The sequence below is a fragment of the Callithrix jacchus genome, chromosome 3 (assembly GCF_049354715.1).
Source record: "Callithrix jacchus isolate 240 chromosome 3, calJac240_pri, whole genome shotgun sequence".
NCBI lineage: Eukaryota > Metazoa > Chordata > Mammalia > Primates > Cebidae > Callithrix > Callithrix jacchus.
This window is the reverse complement of record NC_133504.1, coordinates 83,820,561-83,848,021: the sequence shown is the minus strand read 5'-3', so window position 1 is coordinate 83,848,021 and position 27,461 is coordinate 83,820,561. Positions and strand designations below refer to the sequence as shown.

The window sequence follows — 27,461 nt, the reverse complement described above, 5'->3', positions numbered from 1 at the left end:
AAAGAGTAAGTGCATGGCAAAACTTCAGTTTTCAAAATGAATCACTTATATTTTAAAAAAGGAACTTTTGAAAGAGTTCTTTCATTACTGAAAAGTAGCAAAATAGTCTAAATACCTCAATTACACCTCACTTGTATACAACTAGATACTAAGTAATTATGGTGCATTACTTATAATGAACCAACAGCATCCAGTAATTACAGATGAATTACTTGTTAAGACAAAGATCTTTAAATTCATAGTCTTCAATAAGCCAGTTTTCCTATGAATCTTAAGCATTTAATACTGACTCTGAATAATTCTCAACTTTAGCTGTGCATTAGAATCACCTAGGAGCTTTAAAAAATACTAGTGTCCAGGCCTCAACCCAGATCAATTATTTTAGAATCTCTCCTTTGGGGGGCCTGGCACTGATACTGTCTACAAGCACCTATAGTACAGATGCTTTATATAAACTGTTAGGAAAAACTTTGCTTAATAAGGCTTTGGTTATTAGAGAGCTAGTTAATTAAGGTATACTTAGTTCTTGCAAATGTTCTTTACTTCTTCCATTCACTTAGGTATTCATTCTTCACACATTTGTGCAATTCTACAAAGTACCTGACATTGTGCCAGGTACTAAGGAAAATAGCTAAGTAAGATCTAGCCCCTGCCTTTAGAAAACACATTATATGTTTTTATTTAAAGTTAGAAGACACTGGATCTGTAAAGAGAGGGAAACATGGCGGTTAAAAGTGTGCTTTGGAGTCAGACCTATCAGGATTAAATCCTGACACTAATAGTCATATGTGACACCAGACACAAGTTATATAAAAATCTCTGAGTTTCAGTTTCCTTATCTATAAGATGAGTATTATATTATTGATCCCATAGGTGAACTTTAATAACTAAATGCTTTTTAAATAATTAGTACTAATAAGTGCTCAGTAGATTATAGCTATTAGTATTTGTACAGTCACCATACACATGTTCCAGATTTTCACAAATTGCATATCAGTTAAGCGAAATGTATTTTGACTCCTCTAAATGACGACATCAATATGGTTCACTTTTCAGTAGTAATGATTGACTTGCTGTTATTTTTAATTAGGGAAATTATTCTCTATTAGCGTCTCTAGTGTTTGAACAAGCACAATGCATTTGATGACTCTAATAGGATGGGTTATTGCTATTGAAAACTCAATGATTCTGGGTTTCCTGATATTTGAAAGCTACCATGATATTAATGTATATGAGTAACACTCATCATACCATGTCATGTAGCAAGATTTTTTGTAATTTTATTCATTATATACCAAGTTCCTAAATAGTAGCTTTTATTTATTTTTGGAGAAGTTAGTTTTTATTTAATTAATTGGGTGAATTCTTAAGCCACTTCAAGATCTACCCAAAATGTAAGAAAACACACACACACACATACACACACACTTTTTTTTTTGTGGAGATGAAGTCTTGCTCTGTCATCTAGATTGGAGTGTAGTGGCTGATCTCAGCTCACTGTAACTTCCAACTCCTGGGTTCAAGCGATTCTCCTGCCTCAGCCTCCCAAGTAGCTGGGACTACAGGCATGCACCACCATGCCCAGCTAACTTTGTATTTTTGGTAGAAACAGGGTTTTGACCTGTTGGCAAGGCTGGTCTCAAACTCCTGACCTCAGGTGATCTGCCCACCTTGGCCTTCCAAAGTGCTGGGATTACAGGTGTGAGCCACGGTGCCTAGCCAAAAAATAGATAATTTGATAGAAGTCATAATAAAGTTAGTTTTTTATTCACATGCCACTGATTTGTACATATAGTGTTCTCTTAAATGTAATAAAGTGATTTTAGTTGAATAGAAGACACTGTTTCTACCAATAAGCAGTATTGGTGATTTTATTTTACCTCTACGTTATGTTTCCAGTGACTAATGTTCATCAGTACAGGACAATAGGTATCAGTGATTTAAAAAATCTGTTCTGCTCAATAGACACAGCCAATATCTGTGAAAGAAAGACTAATATTTTCTGTTTATGTTAAATCATTGTCTTCTGATTCACAATGACTCTAATCAACACTCACTGCTAGTATCCCAGTCATGATCATAACAACAGTCTTGGACAAGAATTTTAATCTTACAAATCTTCATCATTTCATAAGTGCATTAGAAATTAGAAAATGCAAGACACAATTCCTAGCAGTAGCTAGCTTTGTAAATCATATTAAATGTTGTTGTTCCAAAGTCCTTTAGTTTTTGTAGTGTTTTAATTATAGTCAAATGACAACAATTAAATGTCAATTCATGATATTGTGCTACACAATATTACATTAACTAGGGGTCTATAAGGTGATCTTTTAAAAAACCTTTTTTTTCATAAAAGCATGTTGAAGGCAATTTTGTTGTTTACCTAAAATTGCTCCAAAAATAAAGTCTATTTTAAAAAACATCTTGAAGATGTTCTCTCAAACAGTGGGATATTTGGAATGCGAGGAAGTTGAGGTTCTCGTCTGACAACATTAATGTTTATCTAATATGTATGGCAGTTAGGTTAGTTGTTCATGTATTTCACAACACCCTAGACTTTTCTTTTAGCTACATAAAGGTGAATCTTTTAGATGAAGAAAATTGTTTCATAATAAGTAGCAAAACAAATGTTTTATAAGGTTGGATTTGTGCTCCATTAAGCATGCATACTTTTGTACGTCATTAGGGTTGAAAACACAAGAGAATCATGTAAAAACTTACAGAAGGTTTTACGGAAGAGCAGACTCATAGGTAGAAGAGGAGTGAAAGGTAGAACCATAATGTGGGATTAGATATTATGACCAGTGAGGAGGACAGCAATCTCTAAAGCAGGAAATGAAGTATTGACCAAGCCTTTGTTTGCATAGTTTGTTTTTGCTACAATCTTGTGGGTAATTGGTATTACCTACCCTGCCTTATATTTTATGCTACTGTTTGTCATTGAAGCTATACTTTAAAGTGTGCCCTCTCTTTTTGCATTTCTTCTGTTATAGATCAAAAGGTTATTATTATGATTTTTTAAAGTATTAAATGTCTAAAATGTTTTTGTGTCAAAACTATGTCTATCAAATCAGAGCCTTTATGTTTTTCATCATAATACCCCTTGATGTTTCCGTAGCTTCTTGGACACTCAGACTTTGTTAAGCACCATCACGACCCAGTGTTGACCAAGGTTACAAATCCATATCCAGTGATTTTATAACATCCCCAATTCCCTAAACTGGAAGTTGCCACGAAGCCCCCATACCTTGCTCTTCTCTCAGCATTTGAATAGAGCTATATCTCATTTGGATTCCATTTGTTTTCAATGAATACTGTATTGGTGTAAAAATATGTATTTCAGTTGAGAGTCACTTTTGATTTTCTTCCTTATATTTCACTTCATCCGTTCCTTCTCTGTGCTAAAGTATCTATTCTGTTGCAGCCGCGCCTCTCCATGTCTTGATCGTGACAACAGCAGGTGAACTTCTGCATAATTCTTTATCTGAACATGTTGCCTATCCTCTCCCCCTTTACCATCTCCTTCTGCGTATTCCTTGCCTCAGGATGCTTTAGTGTGAAGATACCTAGCCAAAGAGAGAGAAAGATTGATGTTCTCCAAATCATGGCTATTGCTGAATTCCCCTTTCTCTATGATGAGGAGAAAGTGGTCTTTTTAATTTCAGTGGAAATAAAGTGGGGCTGTCCCAGACTTAATGTGGTCCGCCTGTCTTGGTCCTGGGTCTCCACATCTCCAGCTTCCTTTGTGAGAAAAAGTGCTACATGGAGATGAAAAATGTTGTTCCCCACAGTCATGCAAATTGGTTGAGCTATTTTAAGGTTTTATTAAAGGTTATGATTTTAACTGGCACTTAGCAGAGGTTTTTTTTGGTTGTAGTTCTGGGTTTTATTTTAAATACTATATTCTAGGTGAGGCAAAGGCTGAAAGTGTATTAATAGTGCTTTTCCTTGCTAGTAAGTAGTGCTATAAATGCAACCTTTTGATATTTTAGAAATTGTATTATGGAATGACTCTAGTCAGTGTTCTAAAAATACCCATTATTCTGTTATTTATTTAAAGTTATTTTTAAAGGTTCTGATTAGACTGATAATTATAGTATTTTTTATTATACAGCCATTCAGTATGGTACTACAGATTGTCAGTCTACCAAAAAGACAGTTTGTATTTTTATTTTTGAAAACTTTTATATACATTCTTATACTTTTTCTCAAATGCATGCTATTGTCTTTCCATACACGACCACAGTGGTTGATAAAGAATTGTTTGGTGATTTTAACAAATTTGAACCACTTTTTTCAAAGCCATTCCAAGCAATTTTTCAGTTTGTAGAATTTCGAGGATTAGGAAAGAATTAAGGGAGTTAGAGAAGAGAAAGAGCTCATGTTATGGTTTTGCTCACCATGCCTCAGAAGTCAGATTTAATCTGAGGCCCTCTTGCTATGTATATGAGGATCACTGAAGCACTCTGATGATTTTTTTTTTCCTGTTCTTACAACTAACTCTGAATGCTGCAATCTCCTTCCCATTCCCATCCCATGGTCCTTGATGACTTAAAAATAAAACTAAAGGAGTAATAACTTTGGAGGTGGAGGATGTAGTCCTCAAAAGACTGGATCATGGTTTTCTGCTGCCTCCTCTGAAGCATGTACTGTTTAGTTAATCAAATTGTGTATTTGTAGGCAAATCATCCGCATAATAATGGTTGCTTTTGCTTTTATTCTTTTTAAATTGTGATAACATTGTATCTCACAATTTAGAAAACTTCAACAAGAGTTTCTACTTTGCATGATTGCTGAATTTCATTTGGAGAGTAAGAGATGCAATTAAAACTGAATGTTAAATGATATTTTTTGTCTGTTCAATCTTAAGTTGATGTTTAGTGCAGTGTGTGTACATAATTTCTGCAGAACAGCTGTTTTAAGAATTAAGCAAAAATAATATATATTTCTTGAAGTAATAGCAGTTTATTTTCCAATTAGGAATTTTTTCAGAGCAGCTGAAATATTTAAGTACGTTTCCTAGCCTACTTAATAGTAAACTGTGCATAGAATTGTAATACTGGAAGGCAACTTAGAGTCTATTTAGTAGAAGTCTCCCATTTTATGGATAAGAAAACTGAAACCTAAAGATGTTAAGTGACTTACCTGAGGTTACAACATTAATTCAAGACAGAGATATATCTAGATCCAGGGAAGAGTATGGTACTTGCTGCATTTTCCTGTGCTTTGTGATAATAGTATGTTTTATATTTTATTTAAGCAGTAAATTTGATAAACTAATACAAATTTCATTATCATATTAAATTACTTAGCATAGTTCCAGGTTCACTGTAGGTACTCAATAAAGGTTAGTTTCTCCATTTATTTTTCAAGTGGTGTATTGTATTATTTTTAAGATATTTAAAATATGTAAAATCCTATGAGTGTAGAGAAAGGAAAATGATGGGAACTATCATCTATTGAATTCTGTATGCTTTACCCACACAAGATTTAATTCTCACCATAACCTTAAGTGATAACAGTGTTATTTTTCATTGGCAGGTGAGGCTTCAATGTTAAAGCTCATAGATGACAGGCAGAGTCATCAATCCATATTACCACCTCCTCTAAACATAGTTAATTATATGTTTTTACTTTAATTATTTTCATCTTTAGATGTTTATAAGGATTGTCTTGTCCCATTTTAATCTCCTGCAAACATGAGAAAAATCATATTGATTCAGTCTATTCTAGTATGTGAACCACTCACCGCATGACTCATACCTTCTAACCTTTCACATTTTCCTGTGGTACATAGAAGTACATTTGCTTGCAATTTGTTTTTTGCTTATTTGCAGTTGTTTGCTACATGGTAGAATACCTGTCTCCTAACTCTACTACCTGTCCAAATAGTGGCACTTTTGGATATTCTGATATTTTTAATGAAAATGCTCAAATGCTTACCCAATTTTATATTATCAACTATTGGGATTAACATATGAGCATGCTGACTATTGTCAACAGACTTTTCGTAAGCACCTAGCGATAAATTTGAGTTATTTTTTCTATTCTTTCTTAAATAAAAGACTTCTTTCATTATGCAATTTTGTAAATTCAGCATTTTTATCATCTATTTGGCAATTACATTATTTGAGTCCAATTTGTTTATTTTCTTGCGGATTTATAAACATTTTTACTCATTTTGACTATTAATATTTAGCTTTTTTTATGTCTTCCAACATTTTTGTTTCTTTCTTGACATCTTTCTGTTTTACTTTTCTTCTCTCTCTTTTTCTCTTCTAAAGAAAATTTCCTCACTACAGCTTGGTGGGTTTTTTTTTTTTTTTTTTTTTTTTGGTTTGTGTTTCTTCCTTTAGTTACATGATAAAAACACAAAGTCTTGTTTTCTTTAAAAATTTAGTTTAGGCCAAGTATGGTGGCTCATACCTGTAATCCCAGCACTTTGGAAGTCCAAGGTAGGAGGATTGCTTAAGCCAAGGAGTTCAAAACCAGCCTGAGCAACATAGGGAAACCCCATCTCTGAAAAAAAAAAATCAGTCAGGTGTGATGATGCTGCCTGTATTCCTAGCTACTCAGGAGGCTGACTTGGGAGGATTACTTGAGCCCAGAAGGTTGAGGTTATAGGGTGCTATGACAGCACCATTAAACTCCAGCCTGGGTAATAGAGTGAGACCCTATCTTAAGGAAAAAAAATATTTTTTTCTCTGAATTATGCATATTGGGACCTTTAATTTTTTAGTTTGCTTTGGATTTTTGTGGAATACTTAAATATTACTTTCCAGATCTACCATGACACAGAGATACTTTTAGGTAAATTTATCTGCTTGCAGCTTCAGGCTTTAAGTGCTTTTATTTTGATTTTCCCATCTTTGGTCTTTCTTCATATAATCTTCACTTCTATTGAGATTGTTTATTTTGTTAAATTCAGACTTCTGGTTTTTGCTTACTTTCATTTTCTACTAATTCTCTCTCAGAGGAAATAAGTTTATTAGGTTTCTCCATTTACATTAGAGCAGGAATAAGATTGTAGAAGAATATTTAATGTTAAGAATAGTCGTTCCCAACTGCTTTCCTACATCTGAATATAGTGATTTGAATGACTTCTGACTGCTCTGATTGTCCAGAGACTAAAGAATTAAATTTTCTCCTTGTTACCCTTAGACATAAATATATACAGCTCCTCACATCTTGCCCTTTTCACTCTGCTGTACATTCGCTTACTCAACAGATATTTATTGACTACCTACTAAGCGCTCCATCCACATTGTGCTGGGATGGAATTAATATGGAGGACACAGGAATTAATATGGAGAAAATGCTCATTGTGTGGACTAGCCATTTCTCGGTGACCAGGCTGAACAATGATGAAACCATCGTGTGATGTCTGGGGCTCAGACCATGGACTTTTTGGCAGCAGCTGCTGTGTCTTTACTTTCTGTATCCTCAGTTCCTAGCAGGGCACTTGACACTTAATAGGAGGACAACAAATGTTGCATGAAAAGGAGCATAGAAATAGAAATATAGAGCAAGTGAGAACAAAAAGAGGGTTTCAAGAGAAACAGTCAGTGACACAATCAGGGCCAGTAATCTAACCTGTAGTTGCTTAAACAAGAACTTAGCTACTCCAATGCACTCTTTAGAGAATGGGCCACCAGAAGATACTCCACTTTTTCTATGAAGGCGCCACGTTATATAGGCCATAAGCCATCACTGCAATAAATGTAGTGGAGAGGTTATAGCTTACAACATGAGTGTGGAAATTTCTTAAATGCCTTCAAGGGTATAAACAGTACTGAGGATTGATAACATTAAGCAGATATAATAATTCCTTACTAGTTTGAGTTCCTGTCTGTGCACCAATGGAGGCAGTAACCAAAAGATGAAGAAAAAAAAGAGAAAATATTAATCTTATTTATCACTGAGTCAAAAATATTACTGAATTGGAAGCAGCACCAGTTGAAATATGTCACTTTTTGCTACCTGTTTTTACAAGAATCAACCCAAGTATCCTATTCAAATAAAAACAATAAAACGGAAAGGAAAACTTTATATCCATCTAGAAGTGTTACCAGTATTTTCATTCTTTTGAGCAACAAATAGTTCACGTAAAAGTCAAATAAAAAAGAAAATTTTAAAGAATTCATACCTGAAGACTAGTAATAAGAAAAGTGGCAAAGATTTCTCATTATGTTTTGATAAAGACTAGAAACGTCAGCACTTCAGTACTGAACTGTTGATTGTACTTGCCGGTTTTTACTCCTTCCTGAAAACGTAAGCGGGCTAGGTGTGAATGGCAGGTCTAGCCTGGCCCCTGCATGTGGGAAGGACTGTGCTGCCTCTTGTGGTCTCATCCTGCATGATGTGCTTCAGACAGGCACTCTGGGCTCATTCGCACCAATTTTGATTACTAGCCACAGGATTTTTGTTTAATAGCATGTTTAATGAGTTCTGTGTTCTGCTTTGAAGAAGATGCTAAGATATTTTTCTTCATTTATCTAAAAATAACATAAATGTTTTCTGCTTATATCCTTATAACTTGCTTTGATAAAATACTTTTCAAATGTTTTTAATGTTGTCATGGAGGCAATATCTAGGTGTGACAAATTCAGTTGGTTCTGTGCTGATCAAATTATAAGCAGAGCCATGATACACCTATATGTTGTTTTCCTCTTCCCATTTTGGTGTAAAGATCTTGCAAATGCAATGAAAATTGGAAAAGACACTAATGTGATTTGTGAAAGAGCGTACACACAGTTTGTATGTCTTTGTATATGTGTACACAATGCTTAGATTGCCGTGTTGTTCAATTTTTGCTCCTTGACACAGTAAGTGCCTGGGAGACTTTATTGAGAGATAATACTAACCAAATGACAAGCATTCAAATTAACCTGGATCAGGATCTGCTAAGACCATCCCAAAGGAAACAACTTCGAAGTTAAGACAAACCCTTTCTCTTGGTACACTTAAAATAAACAAACCAAGTCACTTCGGATTATAGTTCTCCTTTTTCATGAACAATTAGCCTAGCAGAAAAGGAGAAAAAATAATGGGGATTCTCTTGACATTTCTAAATTATAAGCTGTGATTTTTTACATTCAGTTGGTTATAATTTGAGGAAAATCATGATACAGATGATACAGATATCCTCCACTAGCATGAGCCCAGGGTTTCCCACTCCTGAAATTTCACTCAAAAAATGTTGTGTGGAGGGCTCTAGTTGTTTCCTATCCACCTGCTCTTTGTTTCAATTAGAATGGTATGGCAGAGAGATTCCTCCTTAATAAGTAAAAAAGTACATTTTAACCAGCAAATTGGTTCAGTTCAAAACCTTTAATTATTTTGCTTTTCTCCTCCTTTAGGATATAATCAGTTAAAAATCTACATCCTGGGTAAGATGATTTTGGAACAGGATGCAGAAAAACTGCAGTTTGGTCTTTTCACTCTATCCTTGTATTATTTCAACATGTAGATATTTTAGGACATACAAGTAAGGAAGCAGAAGTCTTTGCATTTATAACAAAAGGAAACTTGTCAACTGTTCTTTATGTAATTTCATTCAATTTTCTTTTAAAATTCATTAGACTTATTTTGAATTTACAGTTTATATTTTCAGCAAAAATTAGAATTCTTCTTTACAGATTAAAATAATATAAAAATTAAAACAACAACAAAACAGAATTAAAGGCATTGGTATAAAGTAAAATCACTTTTAAAAACAAACATTTTGCCACCGTGCATTTAAATTAAAAAAAGAGAGATTTTGAGAACAAAGCATTATGAAAAACAACTTGACAAAGCTTGTTCATCCGCTCCCAATATTTCAAAGCATATCTAATCTTCTATTTTAATTTTCAGTTTCCTGGTTAGTTTTATGGTGGATGCCCGAGGTGGTGCTATGCGAGGATGCAGACACAATGGGCTCCGAATCATTATTCCACCTCGGAAATGCACTGCTCCAACACGAGTCACCTGCCGGCTGGTCAAACGCCATAGACTGGCAACAATGCCTCCAATGGTGGAAGGGGAAGGCCTGGCCAGTCGCCTGATCGAAGTTGGACCTTCTGGTGCTCAGTTCCTTGGGTAAGGGTTTCTGATAAACCTCCCATTTAGTCACCGATGAGCTTGTGTCCTCCACATGAAATCTCTAAGATGGAATGGAAAAAGGTACGTCAAACCATTTTGAAAACGGATTGGCGCCAATGACATTTTTAAAATTGGAAGTAGCACCTCAATGCTTGACTCCACTTACACGCCTCTTACTTTAAGGCACTAATGAGTTAAGCATTCAGGTTGAATACCACCTATTCTTTTTGGATGTAATAATAGCTGCCAGACCCCCAATGTGAATAACCATATTTTAGCCAATGGTAGGTATTTTTTTTTCATCTGAGAATTAAGTAATAAAGTAACAAAGAAAAAAATTCTACTGTGTTCCAAACATAAATGTAAATTCTTATGTAGTTATGAAACAGAATCATTATCTTTACTTTGGAAAGCAATGTTACCTTTATAGAATACCTACAATTTTAATCAATGTGGGTTTTTTTTCTGCTATCGAAATTGCTACATTGAGCCTTATCATTACATTGGTTGTCTATTTAATCACAGTTTATATCAGGACAAATACATCAAGACTTAACTTCTGCCATGCTCATTTTGGCAATTTTGAACAGAATTTAGCATTTCTTCTTTCTTCTGTTTGTTTGTATGGCTGCTATTATATTAAGTGGCATTTCAACGTGCCAGGAAATGAATAGCTACAGCGGAAATTAACAAAAGGATGAAATTTTGTAGGGGGACAAGTTTCAAAATATTTTGAAACAAATCAATTGTATTTAAGTCTTGGTGCTTGAAATACTGGGAGAAAATCCTAATAATCGTGAACTGTTTTACGTTGCTGATGTCATACTGGGAAGAGGATTTCTTGCTTTAGAACTCAGGAAATGTTCTAAAGCTTTGTAATTTGGACCAAGCTATTAGCAGATTGCTCCAAATTATATGCACACCCAAAAAGGGGTGTGTTTGTATTTCCCAATTATAGCAACCACCTCTCATGTCCTCCAATCAGACAGACCAGAGCTTTAGAAGGAGCCTGTGAAGTTCTGGGTTGCATCAGAAAATGCCATTATGGTTGGAGTAATTCCCCAATGGTTCTTTTCCTATTCTGTGTCAGACCCTTCTCCCCTCATGCTCAGGTAGTTTAGGCTTTTCAATAATCTTCAGCTCTGTTGGGGAATATTCATGAAAACATCTGGCCTCCGTACAGGGCAGAGTTTTCATCATATTCCCAACAGCTTGTCTTTCTTGTGGAGCATTTTTTCCCCCTTTTTGGCTAGTGCCCTGGCGGTGAACCTAATTAGGGACAGACCAGACAGCTAAGTGCTCTCCTTGCACAGACGCGCCTCCATTGTACACTCTGGGTCTTCTGTTCCTTGCTCTTTGTGACCAATGGAGGGGGCAGAACCAAACGCAGTGTGAAACCAAAGTTCACCCTGTGGATCAGCTGGTGATGCTGGGGTTCTGTGGAAAACAATACCTGAAGCTTACCTATGTTCTTTCTTTCACTGCTGCTTTGGATGTACTCAGTAAACTTCACCTGCCAACGGCTCCTCCCCCACTTAATGAGGGAGAAAGTTTGGTCAGCCGCATTCTTCAGCTGGGGCCTCCTGGAACCAAATTCCTTGGGTAGGAGTGACTTAAAACAAATTGATGGCTGCTGGCCCCCCATTCTTCTCCTTCTTCTGCAATATGATTTCTCTTTTTGTCATTGTGCCCATGACATGTCCCTCTCTATTATTTAAATTCTGTACAACCTATCTTTAGTGGACCATTTCTGACCCTTGTGGTATGTGACTTTTATTTTTGAGTGATGTTTTTATATCTTTCCCCTTAAAGTGCTGTGACCTTCATTTTCGTTTAAGCATGAGATCTGCCTAGTTGTACTATGTGCTAGTTATGATGTTGTTATGATGAATTTGGAGTCTGTATCAAAGCAACCTGGACCCAAAAATCAAAACCCTGTATATATTTTGAGAACGAATGTGACCTAAAAGTAATAGGGCAGTGCATGTTCCGGATCCTGTATGTAATAGGCATTGAACACAATTGGGCTGTCTGCTGAGGGCCTCAATTAGGACCACACTGTGTACACATGCCTATTGTTTCCTTGAATGAAGAAAATATAACCAAAAACCACGAGTGCATGGCTCTTTAGTTCACAAGTAGTCGATTTTCTGACATCTCCTCATTTATGGCACATCAAATTATGCAATGTGTAAGCCATTTTCCTCTTAAACCATTTCGTCATCTTGCACCTTGTCGAAAATGTTTTAGGAGATTGGCAGACATCATAGATATGCATGTACATTTCTTTTGGTTAAATGTGTTCTACTTACATTTATCAAAGGAGAAGTTCCAGAATGCCACATGCACTCACAGGGAAACATTATTTGGCTTAAGGTAGCAGCATGTACCTAAGGATTGGTGCCCTGAGGTGGAGTGCTACTATGTGACCATCTGCTAGCCAGTGGGCTCCAAAGGATGGCCCACTATGTCCCTATCCCCAGACAAAGAAGAATTCCAGGTCACTTTGCCACAGAGTCGAGGTGCTTGTCTTGCTGGTGGTTAGCAGCTGTCCACACTGAATGTTCTGCATTGCTGTGTCAGGCCTGTGATCGTGGAGATCCCTCACTTTGCGGCCCTTCGAGGAAAGGAAAGGGAACTGGTGGTCCTGCGCAGTGAGAATGGGGACAGCTGGAAAGAACATTTCTGTGACTACACTGAAGATGAATTAAATGAAATTCTTAATGGCATGGATGAAGGTACTTTCAGATTAAGGGTTTTAAAAGAAATCTAAACTGGAAGCATGAAAATGATTCATTTCTTTCTTATGACCTAGGGGTGTATGCGTGTGTGTGTGTGTGTGTGTGTGTGTGTGTGTGTGTGTGTCATTTGTGGTATTTGACTACAGCAGCAGTCTGCTTGGCTCCTGCAGTGATGAGTTGGAATGCACAATACTTTTGCTTAATCTTACTCCTGTTACATTCTGAAAAATAAAAGCCTTTAATATAGCAAACATCTCATTAAAGAGATGCAGCATGCTTCCATTTTTAGTGGAAATTTTTTGAACTGAAAATGAGATAGAGTACCTATTGTTGTTTCATAATGAATGAACTGATACTGGATAATAAATCCTTGATTTAAAAACATGACTAACTTGAAACATTAGATATTTAAGATACTGATAAAAAGTGTTAATTTATTCTGTTGGAAAACATACATCTACCCATAACTAGTACAATGTAGAATACTATAATTTTTTTCACTTTCTATTATTAAGGGGGTAGGAAAATTAAGTTCATTCAAATTTCTAACTATAATTCAGACAGGGAGTTAGCCAGGGTTGAATCGCATACATACACACACATACGCATCTAGTTTAGGAACTTAGTTTTCCATTAGAATTTTAATCTCTGTAAATCTCAACTCTGTCTTGGGCCAGACAAGGTTGTAATATGTCAGTATGACAAGAGGAAAGCAGCTCTTCCTTAGGTCTCCATAGTTTGCACAGAGAAAAAGTCCTAGTCCTAATAGTAGAATTCAGATTCAACTTTAAGTACACAAATAGAGGAATTTTTTTGCCTACATGCCAAGAGCTACATGCCAAGTTTTGTATACAGCTATACATGCCAAGAGTAAGTATAGCTGTTTATCAAGTTCTTGAGGCTTCTGGCACTAGTTTCAGGTATGGCTCATGAATAGGAAAGCGTAGCTGAACCATAGCTTCTTTACCATTTCTTTCTGCATCTTACCAAGGTTTCAATAAGAATAGAGACCAGGCTTATCTTATCCAAGGGGTGGATGGAGGAAGAAATTATTCCCTCTAGATGTATAAGTCAATATCTTCTAAGCAAAGTAAAAAGATCAGGGTTTTTATTAATAAAAATTGTTCCCTGAAATATTTAGCTGCTTCTACTTCTTGGAACCATTTATTTTACTGGCACTTAGGTTTAGGATATTTTTCTCTGAGACATTTACCTATCAATAACACTGCCAGTAAACACTGGTATCTTGTCCTTGGATGGGGACCCACTCTTTAACTTTCTATTAATACCTACGTAAAAAGCTTGTTATTAAACAAATAATCAGATTGTGTATGTCTGGAAATTTAAAAAATAAATATAGGCTAATATGTGCCAGTGCATCAGTTTCCAGTCACATGTGATCAGATCCTGGGACTTCTTACTTTTACTGTCCAGCTCTGCCCAATAGTCAAGAAAAACATAGTTGCTGTTCCTGCCTCTATAATGAATCGTAAATTGATTTCCATACATGAACACCTTTCCGCCACCTCTTAAAATTCAGTCATCCACGTAGTTCAAATTTTCGACATTTAAAACTAGTCTGATTTTTTTGTATTGCCCTGAGTATCTGCACTAATGCAATGTAAAGAGCCCATGATCCCATTCTGTTGTTGTTAAACGATATATTTGGAAAGTTAATGGTGTCAGGGGAATATTGAAAACCCTGAATTAATAATCACTGATTTTTAAAATATCCACACTAAGTGTCTCAGACACACCCCTTACACTGGAGTAAACAGATAAACATAAATCTTACTCTTCCAAGACAGATTTTATTCCTGCACTATTCCCCTGAGAACCCAAAGGGCTGTGTTACTTCTCAAAATCACAATAACTTGGCTTTGAGCTAACTTTGAAATTTGTAAAGAAAAAGAGTCCAGTAGCACTTTGGGAAGTTAAGGCCTCCTTTGGCTTTGCTTTGGAGAGATGATGACATGCTTGGTATTCCATTTGGATAATCAGGAAACCTCCCTAGTCCATCCATATTGCATCAGAGTGGGATTACAACCCTGGAAGAGTCCACTGCCAGAAGAATAGTTGCTTTCCTTGGGTTTCCAAAGCTTTTAGATTTTCTGGATCAAGTAACCCACTTCTTAAAACCAGAGATCAGGAGTTCGAGACCAGCCTGGCCAACATGGTGAAACCCCATCTCTATTAAAAATAGAAAAAATTAGCTAGGCTTGGTGGTAGGCACCTGTAGTCCCAGCTACTTGGGAAGCTGAGACAGGAGAATCGCTTGAACCCAGGAGGCAGAGGCTGCAGTGAGTCAAGACTGCGCCACTGCACTCAGAGCCTGGGCTGCAGAGCAAGACTCTGTCTCAAAATAAAAATAAAAAGGAAAAGGAAAAGAAAGGTTAATCCTTCCAAATATGGGGGTAGGATGAGTAGAGCTTGTTTGATGTTGAAGTTGGTAAGGAGGGAGTAGCCTGAGACACTAGCATTGCAAACTTCCCTGGAGGTTTCCAGTAGCACTACTGTTCTTAAAAGAGTTTTGTTTTAACTTCATCTGCTTTGTTAACATCCAGTCCAATTGAGGTGATCTCAGAGGCATGTTCAGGACACCTAGCATTGGGAAGGCCACCTGCCCAGGTGGTTGAAAAGAAAATTGGTCTGACAGCCTGTTGTCTTTTGTCTTCATGTAATGTTTTTTGTTTGTTTTAAAGGACTAATGTTTATTACAGTGTTAAAAGTGTAATATACTAAGTGTATAGAATAAAAGTGCAATAACAAAAGAAAATGACTTTGGCACACACTTCAGTCTTTATCCTCTCTCCTTTCTTGCCCTAGCTTTTTCCATAATATTGTTACCGTGTTGTGTGCATTTTGAAGAGACGCGACTCTGGGTTAATCTTCGTTAATGTAATTTTGAAGGATTGGGTTTGGTTTTATAGAATATTCTGTACACTTGTTGGGAAACATAAATACCAGATGTGCTGTATAATAAAGATCACATTAATGTTTAAAAAAAAAAAAGAGTCCAGAAACAACTTCCTCTTCATTACATGAACCAGGAATAGAACAGATTCATTTCATCCCATATTTGCCCTCATCCCCTCATTTCAAAAGTGGCCCTGCAATGCTGCATCTAGAACTAAATGATCTTTCTCAGTGACCTGGAAAGGCCTGGTTTTCACAGAGAAAGGAAACATGCAAGCTAAATGCTGGCAGATCTTAAAAGATTGCATTTTTTTCCCCTGGTGTTGTTAGGATAGCCTTGTTTTAAAATTTTCCTGTTGTTTCCAAAAAAAGGGGGAGGTTTGCTGGCACTTCTGTTTATTATTAACCATGCCAATGAGTTGGCTAGAATGCTTTCAATAGGAAATCTTTGCTGTATGAATGAAGGTGGGTTATTTCTTGTCTTAGTACTAGATAGCCCAGAAGACCTAGAAAAGAAACGAATCTGCCGCATCATCACCCGAGACTTCCCACAGTACTTTGCAGTGGTGTCTCGTATCAAACAGGACAGCAACCTGATTGGCCCAGAGGGAGGTGTGCTGAGCAGCACAGTGGTGCCCCAGGTGCAGGCCGTCTTCCCAGAGGGAGCACTCACCAAGCGGATCCGCGTAGGCCTGCAGGTATGCCCATGTTAGATGCAAATGATCCTAACAGGATGGTATTCTACGATTAAAAATTGGCTTTGTCAAGGACTCTTACATTTCCAATCCTACCAAAAAGGAAGGTATCATTAATAGTATAGCTAAAGTCAAATTCTTATTTATTGGTTATTAATATATTTAAAAATTCAACTTATATTTGGAGGATTAACCAAAATTAATCTCCAGCTATAAATGTTTTCCTCTTTTTTAAAAAAAAAGAAAACAAATTAGCTTTCAAATGAGAAATAAATTGTTAAAGAATCAGATTATTCTTGGTAAGCAAACCCTGCCATCAGAGATCATAGATCTTATGAGTTCTTAATAATAGCACTGAATTCATAATTACCATAGTTGAAGTCCACCAAACTTATTTGTAAGATAAAAAATAATACTTTGGGTAAGAAATTTGAAATTAAATATAATGATTCATTCTTTATTTAAAAAATATATATATATATATATTTTTTACTTTGAAAAGGCTCAACCTATGCACAGTGAGCTGGTTAAGAAGATCCTAGGCAACAAAGCTACCTTCAGCCCCATAGTCACTTTGGAACCTAGAAGAAGAAAATTCCACAAACCAATTACCATGACCATTCCTGTCCCCAAAGCTTCAAGTGATGTCATGTTGAATGGATTTGGGGGAGATGCACCAACCTTAAGATTACTATGTAGCATAACAGGTGAGTCACATATGACTATGTTAGTAGAGAGTTCTGAAAAAAGAAACTTAGATCATTGTAAATATTAAATTACCTTTGTCATAAGATGTCTGCAGGGTCACATGCATTAATTCAGGGAATGCATTTTAATTAACTAGGGAATTGAAAGGTGAAAGGAAATAACTATTATTTACTAAATAAAGTCTGTATGTGAAATTGTTAGATAGTTTATATGCATTGTCATTCTAATTTCCACAGTAACCCTGTGAGGAAACTTTAACCCCATTTTACTGAAAAGGAAACCATGGTTGAAAGAAGTTCTGTAAGTTGCCTGAGTTACACTATAAATATTTGGTGGTGTCGCGATTCGAAACCACACCCATATGTCTCCAAAGTTCAGGCCTCGAGCCTTCATTGAAGAGATCAATACATCTGCTAGAAAAGAAAAAATAGTAATATCTTGAGTAATTATACCCAATAGTTCAAACCAAACTGTTATGTCATGGAATTGGTTATGTCTTTATTGTTGATCTATTGAACTAACTTTAGATAAACAACTTAAAGGTTTTAAGATTCACTGATTTTTGGCAATTGTTTAGTAGCTTTCACACAGCTACCAAACTCTCCAAAGACACTCCCAGTAAGCTGGTGGTCTCTTTAAAACAATGCTGCCACAAATAGTGAGGCAAAAAAATTCACAGGAATAATCTGTTTTAGGGCTAAATAATTTGATAATTTCTCTATCAATAATTACATGGTGTTGGCATTCAGTAAATATTAGTTCTATTATTAGAAGGAGCAGTAATCATCCCTGGATGTTTTGGTATTGAGGGGAGCTCCAATAAAGGGATTCTCTTGTGTCTCTTGGTCTCTCTGTTTTTCTCAACTTGAAGAACATTGTTAAAATTATTTTTTCACTTCTTTTTCATATCGGCAGAATGTCCACCTTCAATTTGTTTTCTTTAATTCTCCCCTTCTTACTAATATGTTTCCTTTAGTTATGACATAGAACCATGAGATTATTCCATAAGTTTAATAATAAGACAAAATTTAAAAATATATAGGCTATAATGAATAGTATGAATCATATGCTTCACTTATGATTTCTTTCCCAATTGCTCATTTTTGGTTATTACTATTATTTCTGGGTATCTTTCCCATAACTTCTGCCCCATAGGTATATGATTAACCTTCTATAATGTGCAGTATAATGTCATGGATATAAAACAAGTGAGACTGAAGAATGTCTGTGATACGCCCTGCCTTTATAATGATCAAATGAAGATACTATAGGGGCCTAGACACCATCTACTCTCTTTATTCCAGTCCAATGTTTTTAGACAGGTTCTCATAAACATTTCTTAAATTTACTAAAATTATTTTGAAAATTAACAAAGAATTTTATGAATTAATTGTTTAAATACCTAAACATTTGAGGTTTTGTATTTTGTTGTGTCACACAGTTATGCTGAGTATGTATTTTAAAGTCCTACTAGAATAAACTTTCATAAACTTTTGTTGATAACTTGTTCTCTTCTTTAAGAAACTTCACAGTCAAGACTTTTATTCATTTCAAACATCTATTCCTCCTACAGCCTTTGACATAAAATTTTGTCTTTGTCTATGTCATCTTAATTTCTCAGTAGAAATTAAAGAGAGGTGTCACCATCAGCCTTCACGGTAATTTTTTCAGTGACAGGGGCCATCCTTTGACATTCATTTATTTTTTCATTTACCTTGTAATATTTATTGCGCTCTTACTATTTTACAAACATTTTTTTGGCCAAACTTCCATTGCACATTGAAAGGAATTTTTTGAAAGCAATTGCATAAAATATGCAGTTTGGGAACAAAATAATGTTTAGATTGTTTATTATTTTAAAGAAGCGTTCAGCTCCTTATTTGCTCAAAGGATATTTTAAAATAATCAACTGTATACAATTCAACATTTTCTTCAGAGCCTAGCAACAGAATATCAGGCAGAGAACAGAAGGCTTAATAAACAGTTATTCAAATAACTACCCTAAAACTTAGTTGCTTGAGAGGTAGTCTGCTGTTTGTTTTCAGTGTGTCATTTTTCAGCATGTGGGTTTTAGTCATTCTTTTTCCAGTGTGTCATTTTGAGGGGTGGGTGGGCTGGTGAACACAGACAGAACCACAAAGACTTTATTTTAGGATCTAGAGTCTGGAGTTTTGCCTGATTTTTTTCAACAATCATATTATTTCAGGTGGAACCACCCCTGCTCAATGGGAGGATATTACAGGAACTACGCCATTAACATTTGTCAATGAATGTGTTTCCTTTACAACGAACGTGTCTGCCAGGTATCCTTATACAGCACGGAAAAGCCCGCTATGATATTTACCCCTCAAAAAAAGCCTGCCTTTTGTTTTGTTTAATTTTGTTTCTTTATTGTTTAAAGGTTTTTTTTTTTTGTTTCATTTTAAATATGGTCTGCTTTTGCTTTTATATATTAAACTAGATCTGTCAGCAAATGGAATAGTGATAATACAGTAACAAAGTACTACCAATCTGATTAAAATCTAAGGAAGAGGAGTGAGTGATTGTCTGCTTTGCCTGTGTGATTCTGACTTAGTCCATAGCAGCCACTGCTGATTTTTCCACTTCCAAAGGCCTTAGGAATGATAATTTTCTGTTGTCAGCAAAATAGCCCAAACCACTTTTCCAACAGAATGATAACAGTACAAATCTCACTGTGGTTTGCCTAAAAGGCTTAGAGGCTTCAGTGGCTCTTATACACATTTCTTATTTATGTATTAGAGATCTTTAAAATGCTGAAGTTATCTAGTTTTATTTCTTATGCGTATTCAATTTATTAATGTTAGTTCTCATTTGTTTGGTCTTTAATTGATTGCTAAACATTTTTCCCTCTCTTTAACTTGATATTATAACAACTTTGTGACTTAAGTAGGGCAAGAGACATTATGTCCATTTTACAGATGAGAAAACTGAAGTTGAGAGTAATTAAAACTTACATTCCCTTTTTGGGGTGGGAGAGAAAAGATAAAAGTGAGTGAATAGCTAAGTAATGGCATAGCAATAGTTGGGTGCTGTGGCACATGTTTATAGTTCCGGCCACCCAGAGCCTCAACTATTGAGTCTACAATTCTGTATTTTGATGTGTTTTGCCAAGTGAGCAAAACATGTTCTGAATAAGAGGTATAGACCAGGGGGACTAAAAGTATGAGAAGAGGGTGTTCGAATTGGGATAGCTAAAGAGGGTATCTAAGAAGAGGTGACTTGAGACATATGTTGGAACCTAATTGGCAGATAAAAGTGAAAAAGAGAATAGCATGAGCAAAGATGCAAAGACGGAATGCAGAAGGTATATTGGGGGATGGCAACAATTATCCATGTAGTCTGTAATTAAAAAATAATGCTTGAGGCTGGACCTGGTGGCTCATTCCTGTAATCCCAGCACTTTGGGAGGTGAAGGCAGTGGATCGCTTTAGCCCAGGAGTTCGAGACCAGCTTGGGCAACATAGTGAAACCCTGTCTCTAAAGAAAAAAATATAAAAATTAGGTGGGCGTGGTGGCAAACAACTGTAGTCCTAGGAACCAGGGAGGCTGAGGCAGGAGATCTCTTGAGCCCAGAGAGGTCGAGGCTGCAGTGAGTCATGGTTACATCACTGCACTCCAGCAGTGACAGAGACCTTGTCTCAAAAACAAAACAAAATAAAACAACAACAAAAAACAAACAAAATGCAGGACTGTTGGTTGGCAGCATTTTATAAAAGGTCTTAGAGGGTAGATTAAGAAGTGATAAATCACCATAAATATATACAATTCTTATTTGACAATTAGAAAATTACCAAAAGCCCCTGGACCTTCATGAAAATAAAAATACTATAAAAGAATAAGACTGGGCATGGTGGCTCATGCCTGTAATCCCAGCGCTTTGGGAGGCTGAGGCAGGTGGATCACGAAGTCAGGAGAACTAGACCATCATAGCTAACATGGTGAAACCCTATCTCTACTAAAAATACAAAAAAAATTAGCTGGGTGTGGTGGCATGCGCCTGTAGTCCCAGCTACTTGGGGAGGCTGAGGCAGGAGAATCGCTAGAACCTAGAAGATAGAGGTTGCAGTGAGCCGAGATCACACTAGTGCACTCCAGCCTGGGTGACAGAAGGAGACTCCTTCTCAAAAACTAAATATAAACAAAAATAAAAACAGTTGCATTTAAAATGTCAGCTATTTTGTGAGAGCATGTAAAAAATAAAAAATAAAATAAAACTAATTAAAATATCAAAAAAGTGAGAAGGAATTAATATGTTATTGTACTAATAATTTAACCCCCAAACAATTGAAGAAACAGTGAACAGAGTAAGAGGAAGGTAACTGAGTGCTCGCCATGAGCTGGGAACTATGCTGAGCCTTAGAAACATTCTGCTAATTGAAATAAGCCAGACATAAAAGGACTAATATTGCAAGAGTCCACCTGTTGGAGGTACCTAGAATAGGCAACTTTATAGAGACAAACAAGTTTAATAGAGATTTACAGGGGGAAGTAAGGGGGAAATAGAGAGTTATTTTTTAAGGGGTACAGTTTCTGTTTGGGGTGATGAAGTTCTGGAAATGGATACTGGTGATGGTTGCACAATACTGTCAATGTATTTAATGCTACTCAATTGTACACTTAGAATTAGTTAAAATGGTAGATTTTATGTTATGTATATTTTAGCACAGTAAGAAAAAAAAGAGGTGGGTCAGGAACTTGAAAGAGAGGGTAAGAGAATAAGAAAATTTCATGACTTTAAGATGCAGAAATTTAAAAACAAAAAAAATTCAGTAATGATAATTTTAGATTATGGGAAATGAGTCAGGGGAAGGAGATTAATCCTTGGAGAAATGTTCCAAAGCATGAGAATATAGATTAAACCTTTGGAAGTATAAAATAACAAAATGAAAATATTTCCATCTGATGACATCTACTTTCTTTGTGAAGTTAGCTCTCTTAGGGCCTGTGGTGAGGGGTGAAGCTCAAGGAGTGTCATAAGATTCAGTAATGTTACTATAGTGAACAAAAAATTGCCAGTCAATGTTACAGACTTAGCCAACGCTGGAAATCATAGTCATTAAAGCCAGGAATTTCTTCTATGAATTATATTCAGCAATACTTAGGAGTTCTGGAGCAGGTTTTTAAAAATGGTTGGGTTGATTCTGCTTTGGTGATTAGAGAGTTCCTTGGAAAAGAATAACCAGGGGAGGAAAAGCCAGGTAGATTTTGTTGAAAAGAGTTTCAGGATAATTAAATGATGGCTAGGGAGCGGGATTGAGCAAAATAGAAACCCATGCAGCGAGATACTTGTCTTATGTCGGCTATTGAGCTCACTCCACTGAAAGATTCTAAAACACTAAAGATAGAGTTCAGAAAACTGAATATTCAGAAGAGTTTCCAAAAAAGAAAATTAGAAATACAATATTTAATAGTTCATCCTGAGAACCTGATATCTTTCTCTCTTCTCTTCACTCCTTTCTGCCTTCCCATCTATCCTCTTACCTTTATTTTTGTGCCTGTCTTGCTTTTTCTTTCCTTTGGCTTTCTCTCAGTATCTCCCTCTCTCACTTCCTTTTTTCCAAGAAGCATTTGTTGACTACTTTGATCATATTGAAGGAACTGATTTTATTTTTCAAGCGGCATATTTTGAACTTTAGATAACTGACTTTATTTCTTTTAATAGGTTCTGGCTGATAGACTGTCGGCAGATCCAGGAATCTGTTACTTTTGCATCACAAGTATATAGAGAAATTATCTGCGTACCTTATATGGCCAAGTTTGTAGTGTTTGCCAAGTCACATGACCCCATCGAAGCCAGGTTGAGATGTTTCTGCATGACTGATGATAAAGTGGATAAGACCCTTGAACAACAAGAAAATTTTGCTGAGGTGGCCAGGAGCAGGGATGTGGAGGTACTGTGCCAAAAATAATAATAATAATTTATGCCATGTTGTTATACCTGTATTAATAGATTACATTTAAATATCACTTAATAAGTAGAATCATTAAAAAGTGAAAGACCAGTTCATATCTTGATCAATTAGAAGGTCAGTACCCCAAATCTGCCAATTTTAGCCATTTTGGACCTATCCAATAGGAATGATCTGTGCATGTGAGTAGGTAAGATGATTTCTTTAAAGATTATTTAGGGAAAAATTATAAGTTATTAATAAACTCAAAGTATGTAAGTGACTATAGTAGTTTAGATGTTTTTAGCTTTCCTTGTTGTCTTTATTTTTTAATAGTAATTAAAACACCCTGGGAAGTATATCCTTTTGCATAAATGTTGAAGTAGGATGTCTAGTGCTTTTCTACATTACTTTTCCTCATTGCAGAATTTTCCATCAGTATAGATCTTTGGGTGTTGAAGTCCAGTAACCTGACTCATTGTGATGTCAAAAGTTGCCCAAGTAGGCTGGGCGTGGTGGCTCGTGCCTGTAATCCCAGCACTTTGGGAGGCCAAGGTGGGTGGATCACCTGAGGTCAGCAGTTCGAGACCAGCCTGGCCAACATAGTGAAACCCCATCTCTACCAAAAATACAAAATTAGCTGGGCATGGGGGCAGATGCCTGTAATCCCAGCTACTCAGGAGGCTGAGGCAGGAGAATAGCTTGAACTGGGAAGGTGGAGGTTGAAGTGAGCTGAGATCACAGCACTGCACTCCAGCCCGAGTGACAGAGCAAGACTCCATCTCAAAAAAAAAATTACCCAAGCATAAGTTTAAATTTAGGATTTAAATGCATTTTGGGTTTGTGGATAATGGGATACAGTTTTTACAATGAGATCATCAAATGCTACCATGCATTGAAGATTCCCATTACTAGTAAGAAGAAAGAGTGCTGGACATGTTGTGCCAAAGATAAGACAGAATGTCAGTTGGCAATTTAAAGATTGCTGTATGTGTATTTTAAGAATTTGAAATGCCAAGTAGTACTACCACTTCTTTGTGTAAACAAGAAGTTATAATTGCAGCACCTTTATTGTTATTTCTCTGTTTTCACTCAGGTATTAGAAGGAAAACCCATCTATGTTGATTGTTTTGGCAACCTGGTACCATTAACTAAAAGTGGCCAGCATCATATATTCAGTTTTTTTGCCTTCAAAGAAAATAGACTTCCTTTATTTGTCAAGGTAATATATACATGGAATTTTGTGATGCATTTTATTCAAGATCAGGGAAAAATTTGACTTCCTTTAGTAATAGAAAATTTTTGCTTCTCAGTCATTTTCAGAGTTTTCTTTTTAACCATATTTACAACATTTTACAGCCTTGGGAAACCAATTATTTTTAGTTCTGAGGTTCAAAGTCAACCTGAATTTTTATAGACTATGTTTAAGGATGAGAACAGGACAAATAATAGCCAACTTATTAGTTAGGACCAGTGACCACTCTTTTCCAAATTTGAAGGAAAGTCTGTCTTACTATTATAACTCTTAAATATTTACACTTAGCTTTAAAAATACATGTGAACTTCACAAGTATGGAGATCAAGACTTCTAAGTGGCAACTTTTCATAATAAAACCTCTCAAAAGACCCAGCATCTCCTTCAGCTAATAAGAAATTATCTCAGATAGAGATATAGACTTGATATATTTTCATAAATTCACTCAATAAAAAGCATCCACATATTCTCACTTATAAGTGAGAGTTAAACAATGAGAACAGATGAACACAGGGAGGGGAACATCACACACTGGGACCTATCAAGGGGTGAGGGGCTAAGGGAGGGATAGCATTAGGAGAAATACCTAATGTGGATGATGGGGTGATGGATGCAGCAAACCACTATGGTACATGTATAACTGTGTAACAAACTTTCATGTTCTACACATGTACCCCAGAACTTAAATTATAATTAAAAAATAAATAAATAAACAGCATGGAGGCACGTCTGTGCACCAGGTATTTGTCGGCTCTTTTTAGAAATATTAATCTAAGTTAGGGATTTGAGGTGATATATACACGTTTCATTTTTGATTCCAATCTAAAAGGGACCACAAATGAATGAATAAGAGATTCAGGAAATAAAAAGAAGGCAATAATTCTACTCTGCTTTGTTTTCCAAGCTCATTTTCCTTTTTGTTTTTCACAATTTATCTTACTAATCTAGAGGTCCTAACACTCAGTCCTCTCAAGTATAGGCTGGTTTTTGTAGGTTTGTTTCCAGTCCCTTTTCACCTATTCATCTCCAACTGTTCATCAGCAGTGACTCCTTTGATTATTTTAACCCCTTATTATTTTTCAAAACATGTATCTGGAAACCTCTTATTAAGTTTTCCAAAGATCTCTACTGAGTCTCTCTTATTGTGCCACTTCTGGTTCAATTGCTTTGCCTGATTGATGATAGATTTTTTATTTTTTATTTTTTTATCATTCTTTAAGGTCTGGGGTACATGTGCAGATTGTGCAGGATTATTACATAGGTATACACATGCCACAGTGGTTTGCTGCCTCCTTCCCCACCATCATCTGTATTAGGTATTTCTGCTAATGTTATCCCTCCCCTATCCCCCACACCCTGCTATCCCTCTCTTAGCCCCCCAACCCCAACAGGCCTTGGTGTGTGATGTTCCCCTCCCTGTGTCCATGTGTTCTCATTGTTCAACACCCACTTATGAGTGAGGACATCTATTTGGTTTTCTGTTCTTGTGTCAGTGTGTTGAGAATGATGGTTTCCAGCTTCATTCATGTCCCTGCAAAGGACATGAACTTATCCTTTGTTATGGCTGCATAGTATTCCATGGTACATATGTGCCACATTTTCTTTATCTCGTCTGTCATTGATGGGCATTTGGGTTGGTTCCATGTCTTTGCCATTGTAAACAGTGCCACAATGAACATACGTGTGCATGTGTCTTTATAATAGAACGATTTATAATCCTTTGGGTATATACCCAGTAATGGGATTGGTGGGTCAAGTGGTATTTCTATATCTAGATCCTTGAGGAATCACCACACTATCTTCCACAATGGTTGAACTAATTTACACTCCCACCAACTGTGTAAAAGTGCTCCTATTTCTCCACATCCTCTCCAGCATCTCTTGTCTCCAGATTTTTTAATGATCATCATTCTAACTGGTGAGAGATGGTGATTGATGACAGATTCTTACAGATCTCCACATTAAGCAGTAACTGCTCAGGGGTAATGAATCTATTTAACACAGACAGCTGTATAATTAAGCTAATGTTTGATATTGCTGGTGTGCAGAATCATTCCACAAACAACCCAATACAAAAATGACCAAAGTGCTTAAGTAAACATTCTCCAAAGAAAATATACAGATGGTCAATAAGCACATGAAGAGATGTTCAACAGTGAAGGGAAATGCAGATCAAAACCACGAAGAGGTACCACTGAATACGCATTAGGATGGCTATTATTAAAACAAACAGAAGAAAATAAACAAATGTTGGGAAGGAAGTGGACAAATTGGGACCCTAATGCACTGCTGGTGGAAATGTAAAATAGTGCAGCCACTTTGGAAAACACTACAGTTTTTCCTCAAAAAGTTAAATATAAGATTAGCATAGACTCAATTACTTGCATATCAATGTTCTTAGCAGTAGCCAAAATGTCCACAAACAGAATGTGGTATACACATGCAATGGAATACTATTCAGCCTTTGAAAGGAAGGAAGTTCTGATTTATGCTACAATATGGTAAATGAAATAAGCTAGACACAAAAGAACAAATATTATATGATCTCACTTATATGAGGTACCTAGGGTAGTCAAATTCATAAAGACAGAAAGTATTTTTTTAATTTATTTTTTTGACCTCTCCTTGTAGTGAGATAATGACAGAAAGTAGAAGAGTGGTTGCTAGGGACAGGAGAAGGGGGACTTGAGGAATTATTGTTTAATAGATAGAAAATTTCAGTTGGGAAGATTAACAAGTTCTAAAGATGGAAGGTAGTGATGATTAGACAGCAATGTGAAGGTACTTAATGCCACTGAACTGGACACCTAAAAATGATTAAAATGATAAGTTTTACATTACATATATTTTATCACAATTTTTAAAAAAAGGAATGAAATTCTGACACAGGATGCAATATGGACTTGGAAAACATTATGCTGAGTAAAATAAGCCAAACAAAAAAGGGTAACTACTGTATGGCTCCGTTTTTACCTGTACCTAGAATAGGCAAACATATAGAGACAGAAAGTAGAATAGAGGTTATTAGGGGCTGGGCAAGAGGGAATGGGGAGCTATTGCTCAGTGGGCACAGATGAAAACATTCTGGATAGAAATAATGATTATACAACTCTGTGAATGTGCTTAATGCCACTGAATTTTATACCTCAAAATA

At 36.0% G+C, this 27,461-nt stretch overlaps 1 protein-coding gene across 50 annotated transcripts in view; it reads left to right on the top strand.

The window, feature by feature from the left end:
* Positions 1 to 27,461, top strand: part of ANK2 (ankyrin 2) — a 589,059-nt gene that overhangs the window by 522,715 nt on the left and 38,883 nt on the right. For 21 of the 50 annotated variants that reach the window (XM_078366652.1, XM_078366644.1, XM_078366647.1 and 18 more), the window contains 8 exons: positions 9,856 to 10,080; positions 11,587 to 11,685; positions 12,667 to 12,821; positions 16,227 to 16,438; positions 16,938 to 17,142; positions 19,350 to 19,446; positions 22,827 to 23,055; positions 24,149 to 24,274. In XM_078366652.1, the coding sequence (XP_078222778.1) occupies positions 9,856 to 10,080; positions 11,587 to 11,685; positions 12,667 to 12,821; positions 16,227 to 16,438; positions 16,938 to 17,142; positions 19,350 to 19,446; positions 22,827 to 23,055; positions 24,149 to 24,274 (1,348 nt within the window). Of the gene's footprint in view, positions 1 to 3,424; positions 3,461 to 9,855; positions 10,081 to 11,586; positions 11,686 to 12,666; positions 12,822 to 16,226; positions 16,439 to 16,937; positions 17,143 to 19,349; positions 19,447 to 22,826; positions 23,056 to 24,148; positions 24,275 to 27,461 lie in introns of all 50 variants that reach the window. The other 29 variants (XM_078366661.1, XM_078366656.1, XM_078366650.1 and 26 more) reach the window with 3 other exon arrangements.